Source organism: Trachypithecus francoisi, unplaced genomic scaffold, assembly GCF_009764315.1.
Source record: "Trachypithecus francoisi isolate TF-2019V2 unplaced genomic scaffold, Tfra_2.0 Contig01579, whole genome shotgun sequence".
Lineage (NCBI taxonomy): Eukaryota > Metazoa > Chordata > Mammalia > Primates > Cercopithecidae > Trachypithecus > Trachypithecus francoisi.
Genome location: NW_022681442.1, coordinates 15,358,163 through 15,383,837, shown reverse-complemented (window position 1 = coordinate 15,383,837; position 25,675 = coordinate 15,358,163). Strand labels below are relative to the sequence as shown.

The 25,675-nt window shown below is 45.0% G+C and overlaps 1 protein-coding gene across 4 annotated transcripts in view; it reads right to left on the bottom strand.

The window, feature by feature from the left end:
* Positions 1 to 25,675, bottom strand: part of GFRA1 (GDNF family receptor alpha 1) — a 227,051-nt gene that overhangs the window by 16,898 nt on the left and 184,478 nt on the right. For all 4 annotated transcript variants that reach the window (XM_033181727.1, XM_033181704.1, XM_033181711.1 and 1 more), the window contains 3 exons: positions 22,882 to 22,991; positions 19,939 to 20,073; positions 16,046 to 16,227 (listed from right to left, as the gene is read on the bottom strand). In XM_033181727.1, the coding sequence (XP_033037618.1) occupies positions 16,046 to 16,227; positions 19,939 to 20,073; positions 22,882 to 22,991 (427 nt within the window). The remainder of the gene's footprint in view (positions 1 to 16,045; positions 16,228 to 19,938; positions 20,074 to 22,881; positions 22,992 to 25,675) is intronic.

Sequence of the window (25,675 nt, the reverse complement as noted above, 5' to 3'; positions counted from 1 at the left end):
TCACCTTACATCTCTTTTGCTTTTACCCACGCTGGGGCAAACACAGGTTGCAGAAATACATTAGAGAACTGTTTGTTTTCATTCATGGTTAGCTTGCTTGATTAGTAAAATATTCAGACAAGAAGCAATTATGAGCTGCATTTTAGAAAATTATGCGCAATTAACAATAAGATAATGACAAAAATGTGTGAAAGACATTTTGAAGACATTGTGGTTTGGGGTGAGGGTGGCTGTTTTGTATAGCGAACATTCAGCATTAATGGTATAAAGCAACTAGGAGGGACGGCCCTAAAATGAAACATTTGTTTTCTCAGAATGTGCAGTTGGGAATGCAAATGTGCAAGAGCAACAGAAAAGATTCATTGTTGTCCCTGATGAGAAGTGCATGAAGCCTATCTCATCAGACACGCATCCTCATCACCATCAGATAATATTTATTAAGGCTCTCATTCTCCTGTGCATTTATGTGCAGCTGAGTGCGGCCCCGTAATGGCTGTGTGACTTATGGTGGTAACTAAGGTTTGATATAAAACACCATGGTTTGGAGACATAACGGACGAGGGGCTTTTGTTCATCCTCTGGTTCAGAAGATGGAACATGGTTGGTGCTGCAAAAAAACAAGGTAAAAGCAAAGAACCTTTAAAATTTTTTTAGAATATGTGCTTTTAGAGAAAAATATTCTCGAAAGTATAGGGAAACCAGGTAGATGAACAGTGGTGATGACTGTGATCATTACTATCACAAATAGCCTTCACCGATGATGGTCCCATCTGCCTTTTACCAAATACACCCATCGCTGAAGCAACTTCCTTTCTGAGGGGGACACTCCCCTTTTATATGGGTCAGGAACAGGGGTTCTGAGAGGTGATGACTTGCTCAGGTTTCCACAGCTTGAAGAGGCTGTGCTGAGATTTGAACCCAGTCCCTCTGACTCTAAAAATCAATGCATATTGACTCCATGCTAGATACACTGTTCATTATCTCCCAGATCTTACATCAACCCTCAGAAACAGCTCATTATCCTGGTGACAGCTAAGGAAGGTTCTGAGAGGTGCAGTCATAAGCCCAGGCTCACATAGCCAGCGTGGACAGAGACAGCTCAGGCAGTGCAGAATCAACAGAGTCTGAAAAGGAATACAGAGCCCAAGGGTGTCCTCCCAAGCTTCATCCCAGAAACCAGGAGCAACTTCTGCAAATGCAGTTTCTGTAGGAAGTCAGAGGTCAAGCCAGGCCAGGAGGCTTCTGCTCCTCCGAGACACCAGTGGTGAGTGCCTCTCTGAGGTCCCTGCAGTGGAGGGGCAGGCAGGGGACAGCCACCCTGGGGAAAACTCCCAAAATGTCAACTCAATGTCCACTGTCTTGAGTTTTCTCTCTAGACAGTCTCATTTCCTTGGGTTTGAAATATAAGGGGCAGAGAGGAGGGATGCTCTTGGTTGAATTTTACCCAATAAGAGAACCAGGGTTGTTTGCTTCCACATAAGGGAGTTCCATGGTTCAAGAACAGGCAGAACCTATTATTCAGGGGAACATGGTTGGCTAGAAGTCCTAAGGATAAAAGGTCAGTACGGGATATAAGAAATTGGATTTATTTATAGTATGTGATCTAAGTGTGCTCAGAGGTATTCTCACAGGTTGCCCAATACAAGAAGCATATTTATAGCTAAGATGGTGCAGACATCCTATTCCTTTTTATTAAGCATGTTTATTACCCAGAAATTGGGTTAAGCAATTGTCCAAGGGCTGAATTACTGTCCTTCTGATGGGCTGACCTCAGTGCCCTCTGGACCACAGGTGCAGGTGGCCTAATGGCTTTTCCCATAATGCACTGAGGAGGACCTTGTCTTCCTATCCCCTCTCTAAGCCTTTCTCATTTTTTGAGAATAGTGGTTTTAAAAAAAAAAAGTGCTTAGGAGATGACATCATAAATGGGTGATCAAATAATTGGGGATCAAATAATTGGTCTATTTTTGCAAGGTAGCACACATATATGATGCTCAAGTTCACTTCTCAGATGAATTTTGGGGTAAAGGTCACTGGATGCCACCTCAGCACGGGCTCCTACTATGTCATCATCAGCAAAGACCACCCAGGAGAATAAAAATAATGGTATAAATAGTTACCGTCCTGGAGGCTGAGTTACTGTGATGAAGGGTTTTAATTTGTTTAATAATTATAACACTCCTAGGCAGTAGCATTTATCATTCTCATATTTTAGGTGATAAATCCAAGGACCAAAGAGATTAAGCTACTCTCCATCTTAGCCCGCAGAGAGTTTGAATTTTATTGTAGCAAGAGGCCTGGCCCTTCAGTATCTTCTCCTAAGTACAACAGCCTCCTTTTCTTAAAAAAATCAACATTGGAAACTAACCACCCTGTACTTCTTTGCATGATCACTTGTCAGGCATTAGTACAACTGATGCTGTATTTTGCTTGAGCTCTATTATCTTAAAGTGAGTGTTGGACTGGAGCAAAACAAAGGATGGTATTGCCTCCATTCTCCATGGGAACACAGAATCACTAAATGCTGTCCATTACATAGTACTAACATAGTACTGGGGTACTATAACATAGTACTGGGGTGTTCTGGGGTGAGGAGTAAGAGGAGACAACAGCTGAAGCCCAGAGCTAAAGCCCGTCTAGACAGCAAGAATGTCTTCCAGTTGCGGCATCTTTGCTGAGATGACTGAAACCTGCCAAAAGATATCCAAAAGACAGGCACGGACAACTTCACATTGGTGTCCCAAGGAACACCAAATTTCCACAGAAACACCCTGGAGCCAAGCTGACAAAGATGGGTCAGACGACTACAGAACTGAATGAGAAACAGAAAAAAGGAAGCCTGTGTCATTTCAGGGTGATAGAACAAAGGGGTTCTAGGCGCTGCAGGTGACCTCTTCTCAAAGTATTTACCAGGTGGAGAGTTCAAAATCAGCCTGCCCTTTGTTTACATAAAGGTACCACTGCTTATAGTAGAGTGGTAATGGGCTGTGAACCCCAGGTCACCAGACTGCACCTCAGAGAGGAAACAGCCCAGCCACATGGGCCTTCCTTCGACCTTTTCCATTTCTGTGTAGCAGAAACAGGCTCTGAGCCAGAGCTGGTTCACTCAATAATCACACTGTATCCAAGGGTCCTGGGACCTAATTCCCCATGATGTGCTCCCTAAGCTATGTGATAACTGTGTTTGTATCCCTGGGCCACCTCTTTCACTGGCTTTTGTTGCCTGAAAATATACCCATGGCAAATTCCAGAAATATAAATAACATGAACTATAATTCCAATGACAATGCGATCATGCCTTCTCCCAGATGCTATAATATATGATAACACTTGTATTGCTAGTAATGAGAATATATAATTAAATCATCAGGTAGGACTCCCTTTCTGCTATCCACTTTATAGAATAGTAAACTATGAGTTATTTGGAGGCATTCATAAGAGACTTTATAAGAGTTAGGAGCTGGGGTTCAGGCAGTGTGATCAAGAGGCCATCTGTAAAATGAAAATCTTCTCTGGAGAGAACCAATTTATCGCCTGTTTAAGCTGGAATTCTCCTGGCCTCACTGGTGTTCACCTAGTGCTTGGAAAATAGGCTTATTCTAGCTATAGGAGATTAGGGATAAAAGAGTTTTTAAAAAGAGAAAAATTATAATTTAGAGATACTGCACTGTGTGTGCTTAATTGAGAGGGCATCTGGCTACATTGCTGCAGAGAAAAATAGATCCCATGACCTGCCTTTGTTGAAAAGGTGACATCTGAGTTCATTAAAGGTGTGCCATAGATTTTGATAAAAGCTATTTTTCTAAGTCATTAAATTGGTTTTTAGGAACTTTACACTCTCCTTCATTTGAACAATTATTAAACTATAAAATAGAATTGCACAATTGCTAAAACCGTAATCTGAAATTTTACAGCCAGCTATAAAATGCTGTATTATTAAACTATACTGAAGATGCTCAAGCCCATTACAACTTTTAAAATGAATTATAAAACCCTTTACTGCTGATAAAATAATCTTAAATTACAGTATTATGTATTCTAACAATATGTTGAACCAAAGTTTGCTACAATGCAAACATGCCAATCACAAAGAAATCAGTTTTGGAATTAAGTTTGCAGAAGCTGGCAATCTGATAACAGCTGCTTCAGCAAGGCAGCCCAGCACCTGATGTCTGCAGGCTGGGCAGGACAGCTTGTCCTCCATGGGAGCTGCCTTTTGCCAAGTTCCTGCAACCACAGGACTAAGAGTCAGCCTCTTGTTTTAAAGTCCCCACAAGGGACACTTAGTAGGGACCCGGGAATCAAGAAAAGGCTTGCAGTAACGGCGCTGTTTTCCTTTAACATCTCCCCATGAGTGAGATTTTGTAAATGCAAAATGCTTAGTTACTGAGTAGCTGCCACTTACATGTATGATACCTACGATGTAGGGTGCCACACATACGTACCTATCATGAGGCCTGGCCCCCAAGATTAAATTCCTATTTTTTTGTACCGGTTATACCCTGCATGCATCCATTTCCAATCGAGTTGAATACACAATTGAAAATGTAGTTGAGCATGCTGGCTTGTATGGCAGCCTTAACAGGGTAATACCCAGTTCTGAGCTCTGAATTCAAGCACTTTCTTGGCTGAAGGGCTTTGAATAACTACTATATAAGCAGTTATTACAACCAGTGTTTTTACAACAGTCTCTTTCCTCCCAAGGCTGACGTGGGTGGATTCTGGGATTCAGCTTCCCTCTAAGCTCCTCTGCTGGCACTTGGAGCCAAGAAGATGAAGTCCAAGGAGGTCACTGGTAGCCTGTCCATGCTGGGAGCAGCAGGTTCACCACACAGGGCCTGGGACCACTTGGCAGCCTGGTCCAGAGCTCTGTGATGAAGCTTCCAGGAGGGCCCAGAAGAAAGTAGTCTGGGTGAGGGGCCCTGCAGCTTAACACTTCTGCTAAGGGAAGATCCCCCAACAGTTCATTCCTCCCAGAGTGGGGAAATAAACTCAGCCAGAGCAGGAGACCATTACGCAGAGAAAATGCTGGGTATAGCCAAGGTTTGGATTTTTTCTATGTGACAAAAACAACAGCATGTGCTAGAAAGCAGTCTGTATCACACAGAGACGATGAAAACGTCACAAACACCATAAACCAAACACCACAAATAACATGCAGCCCCAAGACCATTCTCTTAGATAAAAGGCCCAGGCAATGGTATCCATGTTGCTACAGTCATTTAGATTCTATGCCTGTGCTATGGGCTCAGTGTTGACATGTCTGGTGCTAGTTTTCTAATCCCATTCAATCCCACCCCTCTTAAAGCTCCTCTGTCCTCAAAGCCATGTGTGAGAAGCCTGACCATCGTTTGGCACAACACTTCCATCCACTAGGGTCGTTGGGCAAAAGTCTCCTTTGAGATGTTCTCTGCAGGGCCATCATCCAGCACGCTGGATACATAAAAACACCAGAAGGTGATGGTGTGAGGATGAGACACCAGAGCTCTTTCTCTCCTCCGTGTGAGGATACAGCAGGAAGATGGCCACCTGCAACCTGGGAGAGAGCCCTCACTGGGAACGCAATCTGCCCACACCTTGACCTTGAACTTGCCAGCCTCCAGAGCTATGAGAAATAAATTTCTGTTGCTTAAGCCATCCAGTCTACAGTATTTTGTTATGATAACCCAGATGGACAAAGACAAGTAGTAACCACAGCTTCCCTTCCTTGTCCCTGCCTACACTACCTAGGAAAGATTTGGTCCAATGCACCAGTTTACACTTATATCTTCCTATGCTCCTTGCCGCATAAGGAGGAAGAAACATGAGGATTCTCAAACACCCCCCATTTTCTTTGTTACTGTAAAGGAAAAGGGGGTCTCTGAGGCACCCTTCGCTTTGGGCAGTGATTGTCAAGCAGGTGCGCTTCTGCCCCCTGGAGACATTTGGCAATGTTGGAAGGACATTTTTGGCTGTCATAGTTGAGGAAAGGTGCTACTGGCATCTGGAAGGTAGAGGCCAGGGATGCTGCTAAATACCCAGCAATGCACAGGACAGCCCCCTGTAACAATTATGGAGACCAAAATGTCAATAGTGCCAATGTCAAGGAAGCCTGGCCTGGAGGAACCATTCAACTCATAGCCAAGAGGTTACTAAACGATCCTCCCTGAAATCAACAGGGTTGGCATAGGGGTGTGCAGCCCACCTTCAGCAGAGAATAATACCAGGGAAAGCAAGTGACTTCCTATGGAGAAGCATCTATCTCCAAACTCCATTTCAAAACCCCCACTCTAACAAGACCTCATCCTTTGTCTTATCCATAACAAGTTCCACTCCACACACTGGAGCTCCACAGGTCACAAAGACCAGAAAGCCTACTGGAAAACAGGCCCCATAAAGCAATGCCTCCCGAGTCCCATAACCCAACCTGATCCTTCAGCACTTCTCTGACACTGAAGGTGGGATGTAGCCAATTGCTGGGCCGAAAGCCCCTTGAAACGTACAACTAATAAAAATTTACATAGTACCACTTTTGAGCTGGGCACCATTCTAAGCATGCTTTACACTCACAGACACATTTAATCTGCAAACACCCCAGGAAGCTCTTCTACTGTCACCTCCATGTTAAAGATGAGGAAACTGAGGCAGAAAAGATAAGAATTTGTCCAAAGTTTAATGGCTACTAAGTGGTAGAGTGCAAAATTTCAATTCCAGCTTCCTTATGAGAAGTTTCACAGTGCTACAAATGGAGTTCAGTGTACACTGCTTGGGTGATGGGTGCACCAAAATCTCACAAATCACCACTAAAGAACTTACTCATGTAACCAAATATGACCTGTTCCCAAAAAACCGATGGAAATAAAACATTTAAAAAATAAAAGAAGTTTCACAGTGCATCTCTAGAATCAAAATTATATTTTAAAACAACCAACTCTGATGAGGCGTTGTTGCATAATTAAGAATTTGACTGGCTTTTGTCCTTGGTTCCTGAGAGATAACTTCTAAATCCTTGGAATTTCTTGAGTGCTAGGAGTGCCTATTATTCACGAGTTCTCCAGATCACACCTGAGTGTGCAAGTAATGGGATGACTCAGGATTAGGTCAGGTTACCACAAAGACCAAACATGGGTCACAGGTTGAGACTTTGAGCCACAGTAGGTCAGCCTGACCTCCCGATCCCCATGGTTTGGGGAGGAGGGCTGATGACTGCCAGTCATATGGTCAATGATTCAATCAATAGTGCCTACTTAATAAAACCCTAACAAAAACTTTGGAAACTGAGCTCCTGGGCAGCAAATACATTAATGCGGTAAGGGGGTGACAAGCCCTAATTCCACGGGGAGAAGGCAGAGAAGTTCTCCATTGGAGACTCCCCCCTGCCCAAGACCTTGCCCTAGGCATCTCTTCGTCTAGCTGGTTCTGATCTGTACCCTGATCATAAAGCTGTAATCCTAGGTCTTGTAGCACTTTCCTGATTTCTGTGAATCATTCTAGTGAAATGAACTTGAGGGGGTCATGGGAATCCCTGAATTTGTAACTAGTTGGTCAGAAGTGCAGGTGGCCTGGGAACCCCGAAGTGTGGCTGGCATCTGAAGCAAGGGCCATCTTGTTGGGGACCACGCCCATAACCTGTGGAGTCTGACACTAACACCCTGAGAGGTTAGCTCGGAATTGAGTTGTACTGCGTTCTACCAGTTGGTGTCAGAATAGGCATCATTACTTTTCTTTATGCTCATTTATGAACCAGTCTGACACTTCAGTCTGCCAGATGTTCAACAAGAATTTAGGGACTGATTTAATCTATAGCGATACATAATGTTACCCAGAAACACAATGTTTAAAGTGTTCTGGTTTCGGCAATACAGTGTAGCCATTTATAACGGGGGGCGGGGAGGAACGTTGCTTTGCTCTTGCTCCTCTTCTGATCAAGTATCTCTGTGCCTCGGGTCTCTTGTCTGAAAAATGGGAATGATAATAGTACTGACCTTCTGAGGTTACTGTGAGGATTACTCAGGGGAGGCACTGCGTACGCATTTGTTTTATTTATGCCTGGCCATAAAAAGCTGGGGTGACCTAAGTTATCAAAGCGAATTGTTCTGGGATCTGTCATAGGATTAGATGGTTTATAATGTTTTCCAAAGTGGGGCTTGGGGACTGCGGGTGGTACACGACATCATTTTAGGTAGCATGCAAACTTTTTTATGGTTTTAATTTTAATATTTATATATTGATTTTAATATAGAGAAAGCACATTGAACTCATGCTTTCACATATGTTAGTAACAGCTTCAGATGAGTCTCAAAGGCAGTAGTGTGCATATAAATAAGTATAGCTCATAATTGAATTTAAAGATAAAGATGAAGCAGATAATAGGATCAGTGGAGTGCAGATATGGCAAAGACTGCAAAGTCCTGGGCTTTGAGGCTAAGAGGCAGGGCTAGCTCTCAAATACTGTCTTTTCTGCAACCAAGAATGTTTCCTGTTAACAACTACATCACCTCTTCCCAATGTCAGCATTGGTTAAAAAGCTGTGGCAGGGACCCTGACAGCCAGTTACACTGGTCACCAGGCTGGACCAAGATCTGAGCAGAGTGGCAGTTCCAAGTCACAGCTCCAAGAAGGAGATTAGTCAGATGAAGCTCCCAGGAGATGCACCGAGAGATGGAATTTGGATCAGTTCTAATCCCTCAAGACCTAGTCCTTTTTTTATTGCCTTTGGTTTCCCTTCCTTCTTGGTCTGGTGTCCAAAGAATATTCTCCTCCTTCCCCTCCTCCCTGGGACTTTCTACCAAGACCACATCTTAGAACTGGCAGGATATCATTCAGCTTAAACCCTTTTTTTTTTTTTTTGAGATGGAGTTTTGCTCTTGCTGCCCAGGCTGGAGTGCAATGGTGCGATCTTGGCTCACTGCAACCTTCGCCTCCTGGGTTCAAGCAATTCTCCTGGCTCAGCCTCCCGAGTAGCTGAGATTACAGGCATGTGCCACCACGCTGGCTAATTTTATATTTTTAGCAGAGACGGGGTTTCTCCATGTTGGTCAAGCTAGTCTCAAACTCCTGGCCTCAGGTGATCCGCCCGCCTTGGCTTCCCAAAGTGCTGGGATTACAGGCATGAGCCACCGCACCCCGGCTTCAAACCCTTCTTATTAATTAAGAAGGCACAATACAATCTAAAGAGCTCCATCTTTCTTCCTCTGTGCCCCGCCCCCACCCCCGCTCCTGAGAGCAGCTCTTCCTTTCTGGCCCCAGCGTCCTGTGTCAAAATCTCTAATTCATCTCACCAACCAGGCCAATAGTGGAGGCCGCTTCCCCCAGTGCCAAGGGTCAGCCCATTGTTGTGCCTGGGCTCTTTGCATACTTGCACTGTTCTTTATTCCTCACAAAAAACCAAGAGCTCAGTGGTATTTTACAGCAGAGATTCGGGGTAAAAACCAAGCAATGGTCATGGAGCCACAGAAGGTGAGCCAGGATTCTCACTCAGGTCCAACTAAATCCAAAGCTGAAGCTTTTCCTGGAAAACCAACTCTTAGACTGTCAACAATGGGTGAAAAAGAAAGTGCAGAAGAAATGCTCTCAGGGTTGCTTCACCCTACTTGGAGGGGAGAGGTAAGGAGAGGGGGTTAACCCCCTTCCTGGAGTTTGATGTGGAAATAAGCACCTCTCTTTCCTCGCTTCCATCTTCCTAGGCCTGCTCTCCTCCCGGTCTATCACCCTGTGCAAAATCCCAGCACCCTAGACTCGCTCTCAAGTGCCTCTTCTCTGGTGGAAGATTAACGGGCCGCCAAAGCACCCCATTGCTCTGCTAGCATAAATTGCAAGAAAAACATTTAGAATATTGATTAAGTGCTCCGTGCTAGAAGATTGAAATTTACCTCCTGTATTTCCAGGATTAGCTGACATAATGGGGTCAGTCTGCTGGCACAAATGATTTACAGAACACCCATTGGCAGCTTTCCTTTTAAAACTCGACACTTAAAATTTTCACTTGGTCACAGCCAGTGGAGTCCTGGGTATTTGGTAGGCTTGGATAATCGCCTTCCCACCGCATCTAGACTTTGGGGGTTGACCTCCACAAAGAAGAGTTTTGAAATCATTTCAGGTCTGGTCTGGCCCCATCTGGAACAAATGGACTTTGGATCTGAGGAAGTACTGGGGCCGTGGGGAGAGGGTGGAAGGGACCATCTAAATATAGATTATTTTCAATATTCAAATGCAGAAGATGTAGGAGTTAAACAGATTAGGTCTGCCCTCCATCCCTCCTGCCACTCTGCAAACATTAGGCTGCATCCTACAAGTACCTGTTTTCTAAGCTTCACATGACTCTGGGGAGAGAAGGAAATGTACTGAGGCTTTGCTGGGAGGCTGGGAAGGAGTGGACCTAGGCTGAAATCCAGTGAATGTGGCAGGTTCTCTGCTCCAGGCGATGCCCACCCCCAGGCCTCTGCCCTCACCCCACACAAAGAGGGGCCTGCGGTGTCTCTACTCTGAACCCCTTAGGGCTAGCATGGTCTGACGGCCAGAGAAGACCAGGCAGCTACTGGTGGAGTGGTGGCGGGGCAGGGCGGCTGCCCTCTGCATGGTTGATTTTAACAAGAAGCATGCTTTCGAAGATTATCCGCATGAACCCTTCATCTCTTTCATGACTGGGCGAGCTGCTTTGTGGTTTCTTTCTAGAATACTGTTTTAAAAGTCCCACCAGGATGAGCTCTGTCACACTGGTCCTCCATGTCTCACCCACAGATGTGTTTTACGTGACTCACAAAAAAATTATCTAACTTTGAATGTGGTTAGTGCCTTTTACTGGAGCCCCTGCCAACTGCCCACAGCTATCCTCACCTACCCTGCTTGCCCTGGGGCTGAGCGTGTGCCCTATGGTCTGTCACAGCATTTCCAGGGGCAAGGGGCTGAAGGGGGATACAGGCAGTGAAACCTTCTCAGGGGGCCGGAGTCCCAAGGCTGTAGCTCCCAATCTTTGTTACTCTATTTGACCACAGAAATCAGAGGTTGACCAACACCACGTTAAGACGTCGACCAACACCACGTTAAGACGTCTTCACTGTAAGCCACCAGAGTTAAGCAGTGTACAGTGATGCAAAATAGAGAATTTTTCTAACGCTGCAAAGATATTTACTTTAAATAAGTCACACACACATACACAGTCCATTTGGTTTAAATATCCTGAGCTTTTTCCAGCTACCAGACCACTCCAGTGCACGGAAGATGAAGTAATTGGTAGGATTATTAATGTTTCTTTGTTTTCCATATGACCATTTTGTACAAGTTGAAGGAACAGGCCAACAATAGCACAGCCTGTGCTATGCTTGTCAGTAATATGACTGCCAATTAATCCTGACATGGGAGCTTGGCGGGTTACCCAAAACCCGGTATTTTATCACCTCAGGGGGTTAGCACTTGGACATTTCTGTAACATTTTATACTAATCAATCAACTTTCCTTTTTTAAAGCAGAGCCTTTCATAGGAACCATGGATGCGTCCTATATTCTCCACAACCAAAGCCACCTAGTTCCCTAAACAGAACTGCATTTGGTTTGTTGATAATTACACTTCGGAGCAGACTTTGGAAAATGTTTATTCGTGTTTCTTCCCTTCCAAGAGGGAAATCTATCTCAAATGCTAAGACTGAAACTCAAGTCCCCAAGAGTTTTCTCATATTATTGTATATTTTAAAATATTACAAGAGGGCGCTTCTCAAGGGAAGTGAACTTTAGAGCTGCCAAAGATAGTTGACTTTCTCTGAATCTGTTACCAATGGATCCCAAGCTGGTTAAAGTCAGTTCTATTCTGAGTAATGACACATGTGGCTGGGACAAACGCCATTCTAAGATATTTCTAGGACCCCCTCCCTCCTCTCCAGCAAATGGTAATTCATCTGGAGACGGCCATGCAGGCAGAGGAGGGTCAGATGGGGAGAATGAGTCTCCTGGGAGCCCTCTGCCCAGGCAAGAATCCTAAATCAGCTGGAGGGACCATGTTCTCGGGATGAAGGCCCTTCACTCATCACTCTCTCATTCCCCCGATCCTCTAGCCGCAGATGATCCTTTCAACCATTCTTCATAGAGGTCACCCTAGAAAATCAGCAGCTGCAAAAATGTTACTGGCAAACTTTTCAGTCCTTCCCCTATACTGTCTCCTGGAATTGAGGCAAGAAGAAAGAAACCCAGTCTGAAGTCAGAACTTTGCCTCTTTCCCCCTTATTTGCATTCGTGAACCTCAGGAGGAACTAGGACATGCAGCGCTCTTAAAACCAGCTTCTCCTTTCTTATTCTTTCCTTCTTCCCTGCCGTCTGTTCTTCATCCAGAGAAAGAATCCCAGTTGTCCAAGGGTCATGGAGCAAGGCAAAAGTGCCTTGGCCTCAAAGTTAGAAATCTTGGTCTGCTAGAGAATTACTGTGTGATCCTGGATATGTCACAAACCTCTCCCTGCCTCATTTGCTCCATTTGTAAAAGGCAAGGATGTCTGCCACACCTGACTCACGGAGCTGCTGTGAGGAGTACAGAGGGCAAAGCACACAGAAGGTTTGGAAAAATAAAGTAAACTACACACCTGTTAGTGTAACCTACCACGTTCCTAGCACACACCCAACACCCGCCCCCAAGGAAGCACAGCACCAACTTCCATCTGTTGTAAAGGGACTAAGTGACCACTGACTTGGGATCAGACACCAAATTGTATGTGACATTCATAAAGCACCATTCTGGAACATTCACTCTGCTCCACTGAATCCTAACTCCAGCAGCTAAGCCATATATGTGCTTTGTAGATGAGGAAGCTGAGGCTTAGAGAGGTTAGCATGCTTTCAGAGGCTACCATACTGGTGAGGACAAGAGCAGGGTCTGAAACAAACTTGGCTGCCTCCCCTGCCCTTATCCCTTACTCCCTGCCTCATTTATGCAAAAAGGGCCTCATGCAGGTCATCATCTTAGAAGTCAAAGTGAGGTTCCATGGAACCCTAAGGGCTCCCTGGGAGTGAAATGCTGTTTAGCTCCAGGATATGTGGAGACGGTGTGTATCACAGGGAGGAGAGGTGTGGTTAGAGCCACCCTTTATTCCTCGACAGCCCCAAGTCTTCATGTCCCCCTCTGCCAAGGAGTTAAACAGCAGCCCAGAGATAAACGGCATGCTTTACTTTTTGTTCTCTTTTTGTTTTGAGACAGAGTCTTGCTCTGTCACCCAGGCTAGAGTGCAGTGGCATGATCACGGCTCACTGCAACCTCTGCCTCCAGAGTTCAAGGGATTCTCTTGCCTCAGCCTCCCGAGTAGCTGGGATTACAGGCATGCACCACCATGCCCAGCTAATTTTTATATTTTTAGTAGAGACAGGATTTTACCATGTTGGCCAGGCAGTCACAAACTCCTAATTTTACTTTTGTCCTTCTCTTTAGAAAGCAGAGTTCCTATCACTAACAGGAAAGGAAAGGCATGGTTTCTGGGGAATAGAGCTCCTGTGTTCCCTGATATTGCTGGGACAACCCTGAGGCAGTACAGATCCTCCTTGCAGGGAAAGGTGTTTGGACAGATCTGTGTTAGGGGCAAAGCCTTGGCTGTCTATGTGGCCAAGCCATGTACTGCACTGTACCACAGGGAGCTCAAGTTAGGAGCTAGGATTTGGGCGGTGGGGTAGGGGCGGGCGGTGTGGAAGAGAACACTTCCTATGGCTGACAGACCCCTCTCCTCTCATGTGGGAAACTCCAGTTTCATGGAGTTTCCAATGATGACTATTCTGAGATGTCACATATTAACTTCCAAAAATGTGGACAAGTTGCATCTCGCCCGGTATTCTAAGTTTACTGACAAGGCAACTTTTGTTTTTGAATGCCTGTCTCAACAAAGTTTCTAAAACAGAGAAGGGACTTAATAACAGGCTGAACACTGAACACCGCCTCTGCAGTCACCCTCTGTGCACTGAGACACGTGCAGAAAAGAAGCTGGTTTTGCGGTAGCCAGAACTTGATTTTTCTTTCCAGAAACCACCGCTGGCTTCCTATGATCACCTTATGATAATAGGACCCTGCCCCTCACCTGGCCACTTGTCTTTACTGACACCAGAATCTGAAAGGGCCCAAGTAGCTTGGAAAGCTGACCTAGGAGGAAGCAGGGTACAGAGCACCTGCCGGAGATGGAGAAGAGACTATGTTCCCTGCCTGGCTCTAGGCCTGCCTTCAACTCGCTGGAGGATTCTGAACACATCACTTCCCTGCTCTGAAACTCAGGCCGGCCGGGCGCGGTGGCTCAAGCCTGTAATCCCAGCACTTTGGGAGGCCGAGACGGGTGGATCACGAGGTCAGGAGATCGAGACCATCCTGGTCTACACGGTGAAACCCCGTCTCTACTAAAAAATACAAAAAACTAGCCGGGCGAGATGGCGGGCGCCTGTAGTCCCAGCTACTCGGGAGGCTGAGGCAGGAGAATGGCATAAACCCGGGAGGCGGAGCTTGCAGTGAGCCGAGATCGCGCCACTGCACTCCAGCCTGGGCGACAGAGCGAGACTCCGTCTCAAAAAAAAAAAGAAACTCAGGCCCTCGCTGCAGGATGGAGCAATTCCATGCCATAGTATTTCCCAGAGCTCCTCCTGGCTCTGGCTTTCTCTGCACAGTGCTTTGGAGAGAGTAAATGCCCAGGAAATGCTTTAGAAGTATGAAGCACATCTGGTTGACCTTGGGCTGTGCCATTTCCTTATCGGCCTCTCCTTAGTGTTTTGTGTGAATGTCTCTGAGACTGTGTGTCTGGGGTGGAGAACCAGGAGGACGAAGGACACACAAGCTCAGATGAATGGCATGGAGGACATCCAAGATGAAGAGGGGTCTTAAGACACCAAGGAAATCAAAACCAGCTTCCGACACTTTCTAGGGAATGAAGTGGGTTGTAGGTCAAGGTGATATTTGGTGAAAGAAGGCATCTTGTGAGACTTCTAGTGAGGCTGACCCTTGATGGGGGCTGGGGGCCTCGATGTGCTCCAGTGATGAGCATGAGGCAACAGCACAGTGCTTGGTACAAAGGCCACCAAACATCCCCTTCTCTAGCATAGCGGGAGGCAGAAGTCACCATGTGGTCACCATTGCCCTCAAAATACAGGAAAAATCATGGAAAGAACGAGGCTCCTGGGTTCCATTGCTGGCTCTGTGACGCATTAGCTCTGCAGACTTGAGCAAAAGCGATCCTTCTCTGATCCCCTGTGTCCTCAAACCAAAGAAGCTACAATACTGTAGTGATAGCATCTCTCCTGCAGTCGTCAGGAGGATAACACTCAAAGGGGTAAAGAATGTGAGGGTACCCTGTGAACATACAAATAAGAAATGTCTTGCCAAATAGCTGAGTACTCATTACTATGAAAAATCAATAAAAAGGCAGGATAAAGACTGCTTTTGACCGAAGACAGGAAATCACCACTTCTATCTTGCTGTGGTTCTGCCCTTGCAGACCTGGATTAACCCCAAAGAATATTCTTGACCGTTCTCACTGGACTGTGTCCACACGCGGGAGTTTGCAGGGCAGCTTGTGCCTCCTCGTAGCTCTTCCTACTGCCAAGGAGCACTTGCTTTTGCTTCTGAAGAACGAACCCATCAACAGCTCTGCATGGGAGTTAACCAGCAACACTGTCTCTGGTTTACCTTTAGAGACAGTTAAATACTCCATGCCATGTGGTGATGTCAAACTCAAGAGCTCCTTTCATTTTATTATGCTGCTGCTTTGCAGAGAACACAGAATCAGCATAATAAGTATGTAACCAAGCCAACTTGACAACCCCACGCACAAAAACTTCAGAGACGCATCTCCCCAGAGCATTCATTTTATAGGTAAAGAAAGTAAGGCCAGAAACAAGCCACACTCCCAGTAAATGACAGAGTCAGTTCCATAGTCTGACTTTCTCTCCACTATAAGACACATCACAGTCTTCACTGGTTGTGTTTAAAATGCAGTTTTAAGACTCAAACCTGAGCACCATTTGTCATCCATCTCTGCATACACTTCAGAAAATGAGTCTGCCCGTGTTTCTCCCACACCAGGAAGGGAGTCCTAACAAGGAATCGGGATGCATTTCTCACCTGTAAATTTGCACACGGTGGCAAAACGTGAGTGGGAATTTCATTCTCAGACCCTGCTGGCCCCAGGGGCTTGTTCTTGATCCGGAAGGCAGTGGTGGTAGTGGCAGTGGTGGTCTGTACTGGGAGGGCTGGCTGCCATGCAGTCACATCGGAGCCATTGCCAAAGGCTTGAATTGCATTTTCTGCAGTAAAACAGGAGGAAATCCAATTTCAAAGTCAAGCAGCAAATGTAACAGACAGGATATACACAGCCAGAGAGGCACACTAGAAATTCTGATTATAGCATTGGACTTTTCTGAACAAAATGCATCCATCCATTTGCCCTATACGTACTGAGAGCCAGTCTTTGGGGTCAGGTGTTCAAAAATCAATTCAGTCATTAAACCCTGAGCTGGACACTTAGCTATGCTCAGAATGCAACGAATATTTATTATGTTCCTATTTATGTGCCAGGTGCTGAGCAAGATCCTTGCCCTGAAATATCTATCAGTCAAGCCCTTTGAAACGCAGACTCAGTACTGTTACTTGGGATCATAACTGTGCCATTTTCCAAGAAAATTCTTGTGCTCTGTCAATATTCTATATTAAAAGGAAACTAGTGCTTTTTAAAAAAAATCCTAATCACGAGACTGAGGCAATTCAATGGCATTCCCATTAATATGGCAGGCAAAATGGAACCAGTTTCTTAAAAAAAAATCTACCCCAAATCTCATCAATATCTAGTAAACATTTAAGTAAGATTATTTTTTTCCTTTTCTGCTCCAGTCTTCCAAACAAAATCTGCATAATTAGAAGCAGCCCTGCTTAAATGAAAAGTTTAAAATGTAAAACTTTAAAAGCTTATTACAATTTCATAGGATTAGATTGTTTTTACGGCAAGAGTAAATTGGTTGTGTGTTGTTCCCCTCCCCAAAATGAATAAAAAACAGTTTCTAATCAGGTCTTTGGGGATTTGGCCTGGATTTAGGATTTTTTTTAAATCTCATATTCATTGTATAAAAAAACCAAACTCCTCCATTTGGGACCTGAATGTGCAAATTGTTAATATATGACTCTTAGTTGGCATTTTTTGATATACAAGACAGAATAATTTAAGCCTAATCTTCCTCTTAGAAGTGACATTTTGTTCTAAAATTGTTATCCTTTAAGTTCAGTAAATTGGAAGCTTGTTTTCTGCACCTTTACGTTTTTGGGGGCTGTAAGAAACAGCTTCAAATTAATGTAAATGCTTTTTATGCTCCCAGCTATGTTCCATGGCTTAACTGATGAGTGTGAGGCAGAGAAAAAGGCGCACAGGGACCAGTTCCCTTAAATGCCCAAAAGAACCACTGCTACCCTTGCTTTTGCTTAAAACATGTACATTCAAGAGACTCAGTTTCTTGCAACTACCTGTGCTTTTCCCAGTGTGTTTGCCTTGCCAAATCAGTGGTTCAGTTGTTTACTTGCTCAGTCATTCATTCAAATGTTAACAGAATATCTACTAAGTGCCAGGCACTGAACTATGCATGGGGCACACAGTAGTGAACAACAACAGCAACAAAAGATAAAAGTCCATGCCCTCATGGAGGTCACATTCTGGTTGTGCAGGCAAATAAGTGAAATATATAATACATTAGGCAGTGAGAAATGCTTGGAGAAAATGAAGCGAGGGAGCACCAGAAGCACTGAGTAGGGAGAGGGAGTTGGTACTTAGATAAACGGATCCAGGAAGACCTTCTGGTGAAGGTGCCATCTGAATAAAGACCTCAGTGAAGGCCACTGATGTCTAACCTCAGCTCCATCCCATTGGTCTCTTCCCCATACATCTGTCATGCACATGGCTTAAAAACAACTCTTTCCTCCCCCAAACTAGACATAAACAATTGGCTAGAGTTGTGTTCATGACAGGAAAATCTGGGAGAGGTTAGGCCTAATCTGAGGGGAGTGGAATTAAGTTTCTACATTTGGGCTGGAATCTACAAATTGCAAGTCCTTCTACTTGCAAGAGATTGAACTGATGGCCCTGTGTCTTTGGGGCTCTGTGCCCCATCTAGTCACAGTGGAAATGGAATGACTGTGGAAAATTCTGGCTGTCTTTGGCCCCTGATGCAGACAAAATGCATTTATTTTTATTGAAAAGTCATTAACAATGAGATATCAGACTATTCTCTCCTTCATCAAAAAGGTTATACAGCAGGAACAACTTTAATTTCCTTGTGAGGGAGAAGTTTTCCAGCCAGTGTGAGCAAAATCTTTTCCTACACTGACCTCCATCGTCATTGCTTTATCTTTGTTAAAACTTGCATTCTGCCAGAAGACTGTGGGATGTGAAAAAGAGGAAATACACACACACACACACACACACAACACACACACACACACACACACACACACATTTTCGGTCAAGACCAAACAAGAGGTCCAAGTTGTGATTCCTTGGTATGCCCCAATGTCATAGTGAAGGTTTCCTTACTCGATACCTGACACTTCTTTTGTGGGTGTGAATTTCTCTTAAGAATCCAAAAGCTTGTTTTATTTTTAAGAGGACCAAAGCAATTGACTACAGCCACATTATTTGAAGTGCCTAGTAAGCAAATGACTTTCAACAAAGTAAATGATGAGGAAGTTTTAGAGTAACACTCAAAAGCTTTTGTGTGTGTGTGTGGGCACAGTAAATTATTAGCTACCAACCAAGCATCATGGAGAAATTGTCACTTGAAGACAGGGCTCGCAGAAGGGTGGGTGGCTGAGCCTTGATTCCTATAAACTTAGTCCACCCCTCCCACCAGGAAGTCAGACTAACCTGGTTCCTGAAGTTCAGGCCTATGTTCTCATCCAACAGGCTCTTCAACATCGGGGTGAACAAAGCCCTTAGGACACAGGGGGCTGCAAAAGGATTCGCACTTTGGATCCTAACTCTGGCATGCATGGCCTATGTGAATTACCAGGCTGTACTCAGCTGTATGGCAGGATAAAACCACCTATGTCTATGAGGACTCTTGTGTAGATTACAGTAAATGAGAATGTATATTTTACACTCGCTATAGAGTGAGTTTGAACACATAGAAGATACCCAATAAATGGTAGCTGCCACAGAGTGGGTTGAAATTTTCAAGTATCTCAGCTGGATCGTCATCTAGGGCGTGCACATCTGGGTGGATATATGTGAGTCCTGGCACTGTGCTTTTGGAGTTTGATGAATGCCCATTGTTCGCAACCGTCCATTTCCCTCTATCCCTGTCCCTTTGGGAAACATGTTTCCAAAACTGCCTAAAGGACATTGCAATAAGAACTGATTCTGCTTTCAAGCAGGAGCCCCCTCCCTCCTCCCCAGTGCTTATCTCGCCTCCAGAGATAACGGGCATCCCGAGCCTCCTGCCTGCATCGCCAGTTTATCCTACTCAAGAATTGTTGCTTCTCCTCTGAGCCAGCCCTGAGCATCCAAGGGGCTATTGATGTTAACATTCTAATTTTTCTCAGAGAGTCCTTGGAGGCCTATCCCCATCTAATTTGTCTGAGCTTCTCACATTGTATATTCCGCCCAGGTTTCAAGAACCTTTGGAACAGACTCTCCGCAGGCTGCCAAGATCAAAATTTGATCTGTGGGTAGAAGCGTTCTTTCCCACATAATGTACCCTCAGTTATTTGAATCTCTTGCTCTCTCAGGCCTTTGGATTCACAGTCTTAGCGGCACCCAGTTCATCACTTGCTGGGTTCCCTGCTGCATGACACGGGGTGGCCACAAAAGGAGCTGGATTTACCATCAGTGACTAAGAGGAAAGGGAGAGAGACAGACAGAGAGAGGAAGCAGGCACAAGAAACAAGAGGTACAGGCAGAAGGTACAAGAGGTACAGCTGGAGCTCGGAGAAGAAAGCGCATTTCCTCATTTGTTTCTTATTTTTTACAAACTCACTAAGACATGTATTGTCCTTGAAGAAATTCAAAAATTTCGAGCACTCTTCTAGGTCATTCCCACTGTTGCTGCAGTCACACCATGGGGCCACACTGAGGCTACTGGAGTCTATGTAGTTGGGGGTCATGACTGTGCCTAAAAGAATAAAAACAAGGCAATTTATTGTTGTACCATGATACTTTTCCAGAGCCTAAAAAGAAACCAATATTCCTCTGACGGCAGATGCGCCATGGATAATTACAAACATTGTGTTTGCTGAGTGAGAAATTATGTTAAGCAGTGCATTTTCTCAGCAATTTATCTTGAGCACATAAAATAATTTACACATCTACTTTAAAAATTATAACAAAACTCCTTGAGCTGCACTTAGGGTATTCTTTTGTGCACAAATGGTATGGATGCCGTGGAGTAGGAAAGAATTAACTTAGAGAATGCATGAGTTGCCAAATCCCTTGCATTTTCTTAAAAATGTCATTAATCTTCATAAATAGATACAGCTGGGTTTACATATCTTAAACAATTTTGTTTAGGACTTTGAGTCCACTTCTCCCAGAAGCAAATGGTTTCTTTAGAGTGACATAGGGAAGCTAGAAGCTTCCTAGTGGTTAGCCCGCACCCTGAACGTATATACGTATATATGGGGTCTTCTCAGCTGATCTAAATAAAGTCTTCCACATTGTGAAAAAAACTGGAAACAAACAATGGAAATTCTCTAAGCCAAGGGCTCCTAGAGTCTTGCCTGTGGACTCTCAATGGTGCTAACAGAAATGCTGGGTGGTCCCTCCTGCCTACATCTTGTCGTGATATTTCTGATGAGTTCTACACTGGCGCAAACACACAAAGCATTTATACTTAATCCAAACCAACTGTCTTCTCCTGGGTGGCTGACACCAGGCAATGCCCACTGATGACAAGAAGGCTTTTGTTTTCATATATTTTCTGGATGTAAGAAGTAATAGGTGGTCAATAGTCCGCAGGGTGTATTTGGATAACAGAAAAATAATTTTGTTCTAAACTTCTCTGAGTAAAGCGCATACTGTCTTTGCCCTATATTCTTTACTGACTTAAACTAAATAATACCGCATGATACCTTGGGATAAACATTTTAACCTACTGCATACAGGGAACTCCTAACTTTGATTGAGAAAGGAACTGGTACCCTAAACACTAGGGGAGGAGGTTAAGGCCATTGGATATGCCTGGTGCCACGGTGGGCCCCTGGCATATATGGAAGAAGTAGGAATAAGCCTTGTACAGAAAGAACTTGGAGAAAGAGATCCAGACCCAAGAGTAAAAGACATTTTGGTCTATGCAATGCATTGCCTCTGCCATTGGGTCCTCCATTCACCATCCTTAGGTGTGTAAGGGTTTGCCAAGTCTAGGAATAACTTCACGGAAATGCTGGCAGTACCTGGCCTTGGCCCCTCCTAAAGGGGTTAAGGAGCAGGTACATCTGGGAAGGGCACTGACTGAAGTGTTAACAGGGACTACATCCATTGACTTAGAGGAGCTTGGAAAAAAATTGCTTTTGTTTGTGAACCAAATATATCCTGCGGATTACTGACCACCTATTACATCTTATGTCCATAAGATGTAGACACTGTTAGCAGATTCAGCTAGAGTTGAGTTGGAGATACTCAACATTTTCTTCTGTGGGCTTCTCTGTATTTTAAAAACACTTTTTACAATGAGAATGCTTTGACTACTTTTGTTATTTCTGCAGTTCCATAGTTGGTAAGTAATCCCTAGTAGAGATGAACTTAGGAAAAGGAGAGAGTGAATGCAAGTTTGGAGTATTGGCTTAAAGAAGGTACACTCATTGGCCCAATCAATAAAAATAGAAAATACTTGGGAATCCAGGGAAAGCTGTTACCCACAGCAGGGCAGGTATCCTCCCAAAAAGTTGGGAGTAAAGAGTGTACCAGGAACCTGTCCTATCCCTGCATTAAGTACTGTTGCTGATTTTCCCAAAGCTGCCTGCTGAAGATGCTCTGGTGACAAACAATGTAGTCTGTGCTGTCATTCTCAGGGTAGGTTCTTCCTGCTGGTGACGTGTGTGACCCTGACACAGACAGCCGGCAGGAACACACACCCTGGCTGAGCCACTGTGCTTCTGACAACTGTGATTTTCCTCACCCTTCCATAGCCTTCACTGCGTGTTCCTTCTCAAATGCCAGTTGAGAGGAGCCCTGCCACCAAGGCTTCTGCTGTCCCTGGTACCTGGGACACCTGCCTTCCCCCTGACAGCCCTGGTATCCAGGGGTCCAAGTTTGCTTCCCCTCTGTCTCACGGTGGTCATGTGTAATCACACTGCTCAGAATGCTGAGAACATGGTTCTTCTAAAGTCTTGGGTCTTGAAAGACAGAAAATACTGTTTCTGCTATGTCTGTTTTCAGGAAAAAAAATTTAGCCTAAATCACCCTCTGCGCACTGGGTGTTGAATTACCAAGAACATTAACAGCAAGCAGGGCTTCTGTATTTAGGGTTTTTATTTCCAAAGGGCCGTTTCTGGGAAACAGCCTTTTTGATTTCCCTACCCTGAATGACTTCCCTTTCTCCAAAGTTCCCTAATTCAATTAACTTTGTTTGACTCACTTTCTTCTTCCATAACCAAGCGCTTTTTTCTCCGCTTTTGTTCTGCGTGGTCAGTTTCCCAACTGAGACGCCTCGCCCGTCTGAGCAGTCATAGCCTCCCCACTCCTTAATAATCCCCGCTTCCTGCCTCTGCCTTTTGCGCATCCATTATCTCATTTTTTTCTTTTCTTCTTCTTCTTTTTTTTTTTTTTTTTTTACAGGCATGTCCTCAAGGATTTAACAGCCAAACCCCATCCCAGAGGTTACGGTGAGATTTTCACTTCTGCAGACATCAGCAGGGTGCAATGGAAAGAACGCAGCTATTTGCAAACCACACTCTTCTCCCATCCTGCTTCTCCCGGATCTTACCAATAAGCCCCGAGTAGGCGAGGAGGCAGTCAGCATAGTTTTCCTTTAGACAGCTGCTGACAGACCTTGACTCTGGCTGGCAGTTGGTAAAAAAATCCGCAAGGCGAGATCTACAATAGGAAGAAAAGGGTGGGGGGCAGTGGAAATGTGGTTTAAAACATCCTAAGCCTCTGGACAGACATGTTTTCTTTATTCCTTTGTTGATATGCCTTTCTCTGCACACTCGCACACACACATACACACAAAACACATAGAAAACGTGAGCTAAGAAACTGTTGGCATCCTTTCTCATTCAACCACCTAATGTTCCTTTCCCCAGCCCTCGCCCACCTGTGTGTCTCTGTTTATTCAGATAGAAGTCTTCAGGGCCTATAACTGGAGGAATCTAGAGGCTTTGAAGTTTCCATTCAATATTTATTTCTGACTAGACTTATTTGCATCTTTAGGAAATATGCTTCTTCACGCACTCACCGGAGAGCCACATTAGGAAAATATTTACTTTATACAGAAACACGTCCCTGGCGTCAAAATAGGATTCTACAGCCCATCTGCTCCTCTAATTCCTACTGGCTTTAAGAATGTGTGTTTCTGTCTTGTAAGTCACCTCTCATCCACCAGCCCAGGGGTAGTGATTTATTCCAGCCGAGTGGCACTGAGGAGGAGCCTGCCTTTGGGGAACAGAAGGGGAAGGAAAGAGGGACAGAGAGGCTTGCTCTGGGCGGGTGGGCCTGTGGTCAAGGCTGTGCCTGGAGAGGCCGCTGCAAGATGCAACAGCTGCCTGCACGGTGGAATCTCTCCAGGGGCCGTCGCAGTCCACACAGAAGCCCTGGGTGGCAGTGAAGATGCAGCGGCCCAGAAGGTGACAGAAGCCTCAGACACGCTGGTCTGGGGAGAAGAGGGCTCTCTGTGGCCAACTGGCTGTTTTTCAGTCTGAAGAGGACATTGTTGGAGAAATCCGGAATGAGAGCTTGGCCACCTCTGAGGTCATCTCTGCAGACAACTGCTCTGTTTCTATGGAAGAACACAATGGACTTCACAAGAATTTAAATTATCTGGCAATTATGGGAGACAATGGGAGGCTGTCTCAGTTTTCTTCTGTCTTCAGTTCACCCCAGAACTGGATGTCGACACACCCAGAGCTGTTTTACTTCTTTCCACCTAAGAGGCTGTATTTTCTTGGCACGCTGTGTATGACATAAACAAGCTTGGTTGGGTGGAACCAAGACGGGTAGGATGTGTAGGGATCACAAAGGTTTCTAAGAGGCCCACAGGAAGCACGTTACACATCCATCTCCTGCAATTTTAACTAGAAAGGGCATTCAAAGACCTGATGAAATTATCCAAGTCCACAGTACGCTGCAAAGCCATGTTCGTGTGGGGTTCTCTCCTTGAACCCTTGTAAACAAGGCTTGCCCAAGCTTCCCTATCTGAGCCTATCTTCTGTGCTCTCTATGTTCTGGGGGCCTGACTCCATTGCGGTGAATGCCCGGGGCAGAGGCTGGAGGTCTGCTTCATTTCCTTTGCACAGCACCTGACACTCCTCAGAGAGCTCCTGTATAAGGCTCCCCAAATGGCCATGTGCCAAAGCTAAGTGCCTTGGCAAAATCCTCCGAATGTGGCTGGGGTGTGCGCATGTGTACGCGCCTGAGTGGCAGCCACAGTCCGTGCCTCGCTGGTGTTTCCTGACTTTAATGGAACACACTGAAAGATATAAAACCTGCCCATTTTCTGTAGCCTGGCTAAAGGATTTATTTTTCAGAGGAAATCCCTAAAGATGGCTCGGGCTTACTCAACTGGCTCCAATGGCATCCAGCTTGGATTGAGCGTTAATTTCAAAAGAATTTTCCTGGTCATGAAAGTTAATGATCTAGTGGCACTGGGTTTCTAACTTTGCAAAGGCCAACTGCATGTTCAGGCAGCTGGGGCTCCGGTTCTACACACAACCTGGCTGCTGAACAGCTCTCTGACCTGGCAGTCCCATGCTCCCGGCTTGTTCCCCAGAGATAGACAAAAGGTCGCTCCGTCTCCACATCTCCTGCTTCTCACAGTCTCTCCAGCAGACTATTAACTGAACAACACTGTGATGAGGATTACTGTCCTTCAGTGAGAGACTAATGCCACCAGACTCATTTTGCTTAACAACCTCGGAATTGACTCACAATTGGACTCTGGAATGAAAGGCTAATTGAGTCAGTCTGCTGCAGAAAGCATAGCCCCGATTGGGAGGATAAAACAAAATATACTGCTCTGAGCAGAACTCTGGACAGGCTGCTTTTTGAGAGATCATCGGCACATATCCTGGCCTTATGACACACAGCCAGTGGATGGGAAGAGAGTTTCCATGTAAGGGTGAGCACATGCAGCACTGTTAAAACACTAACATTTCCACGTTTCATCACATTTGACCACCTCCCCCTGGCAGCTATACTTGGAGACAGGATGCTCACATTATAGGATTCACATGTTACAGATGGAAACACTGAAGTAAGAAGTTTATACAGCGCTATGCTGGGGCCAGCTCATCACTGGTGAACTGGTACAATTTCAGGAATTTTGCAGGTTGGTTAATAACAGTGCAGTGGCAGCTTGAGAGTGGCCATGGTTGGGGGATTTACACCACAGTAACCAGCAAACACTATAAATCAGGGCTTTGTGTTGTTCTTGGAGCACCGGTTGTTAAATATTTACTGGCATGACTCTATTTAAGAACTAGTATGATGTTAGTAAATCTCACTGATAATGCATGCATCATGTCTCCAGTTGAGTCCCAGCCCTTCTCAGACAGGCTTCCTCT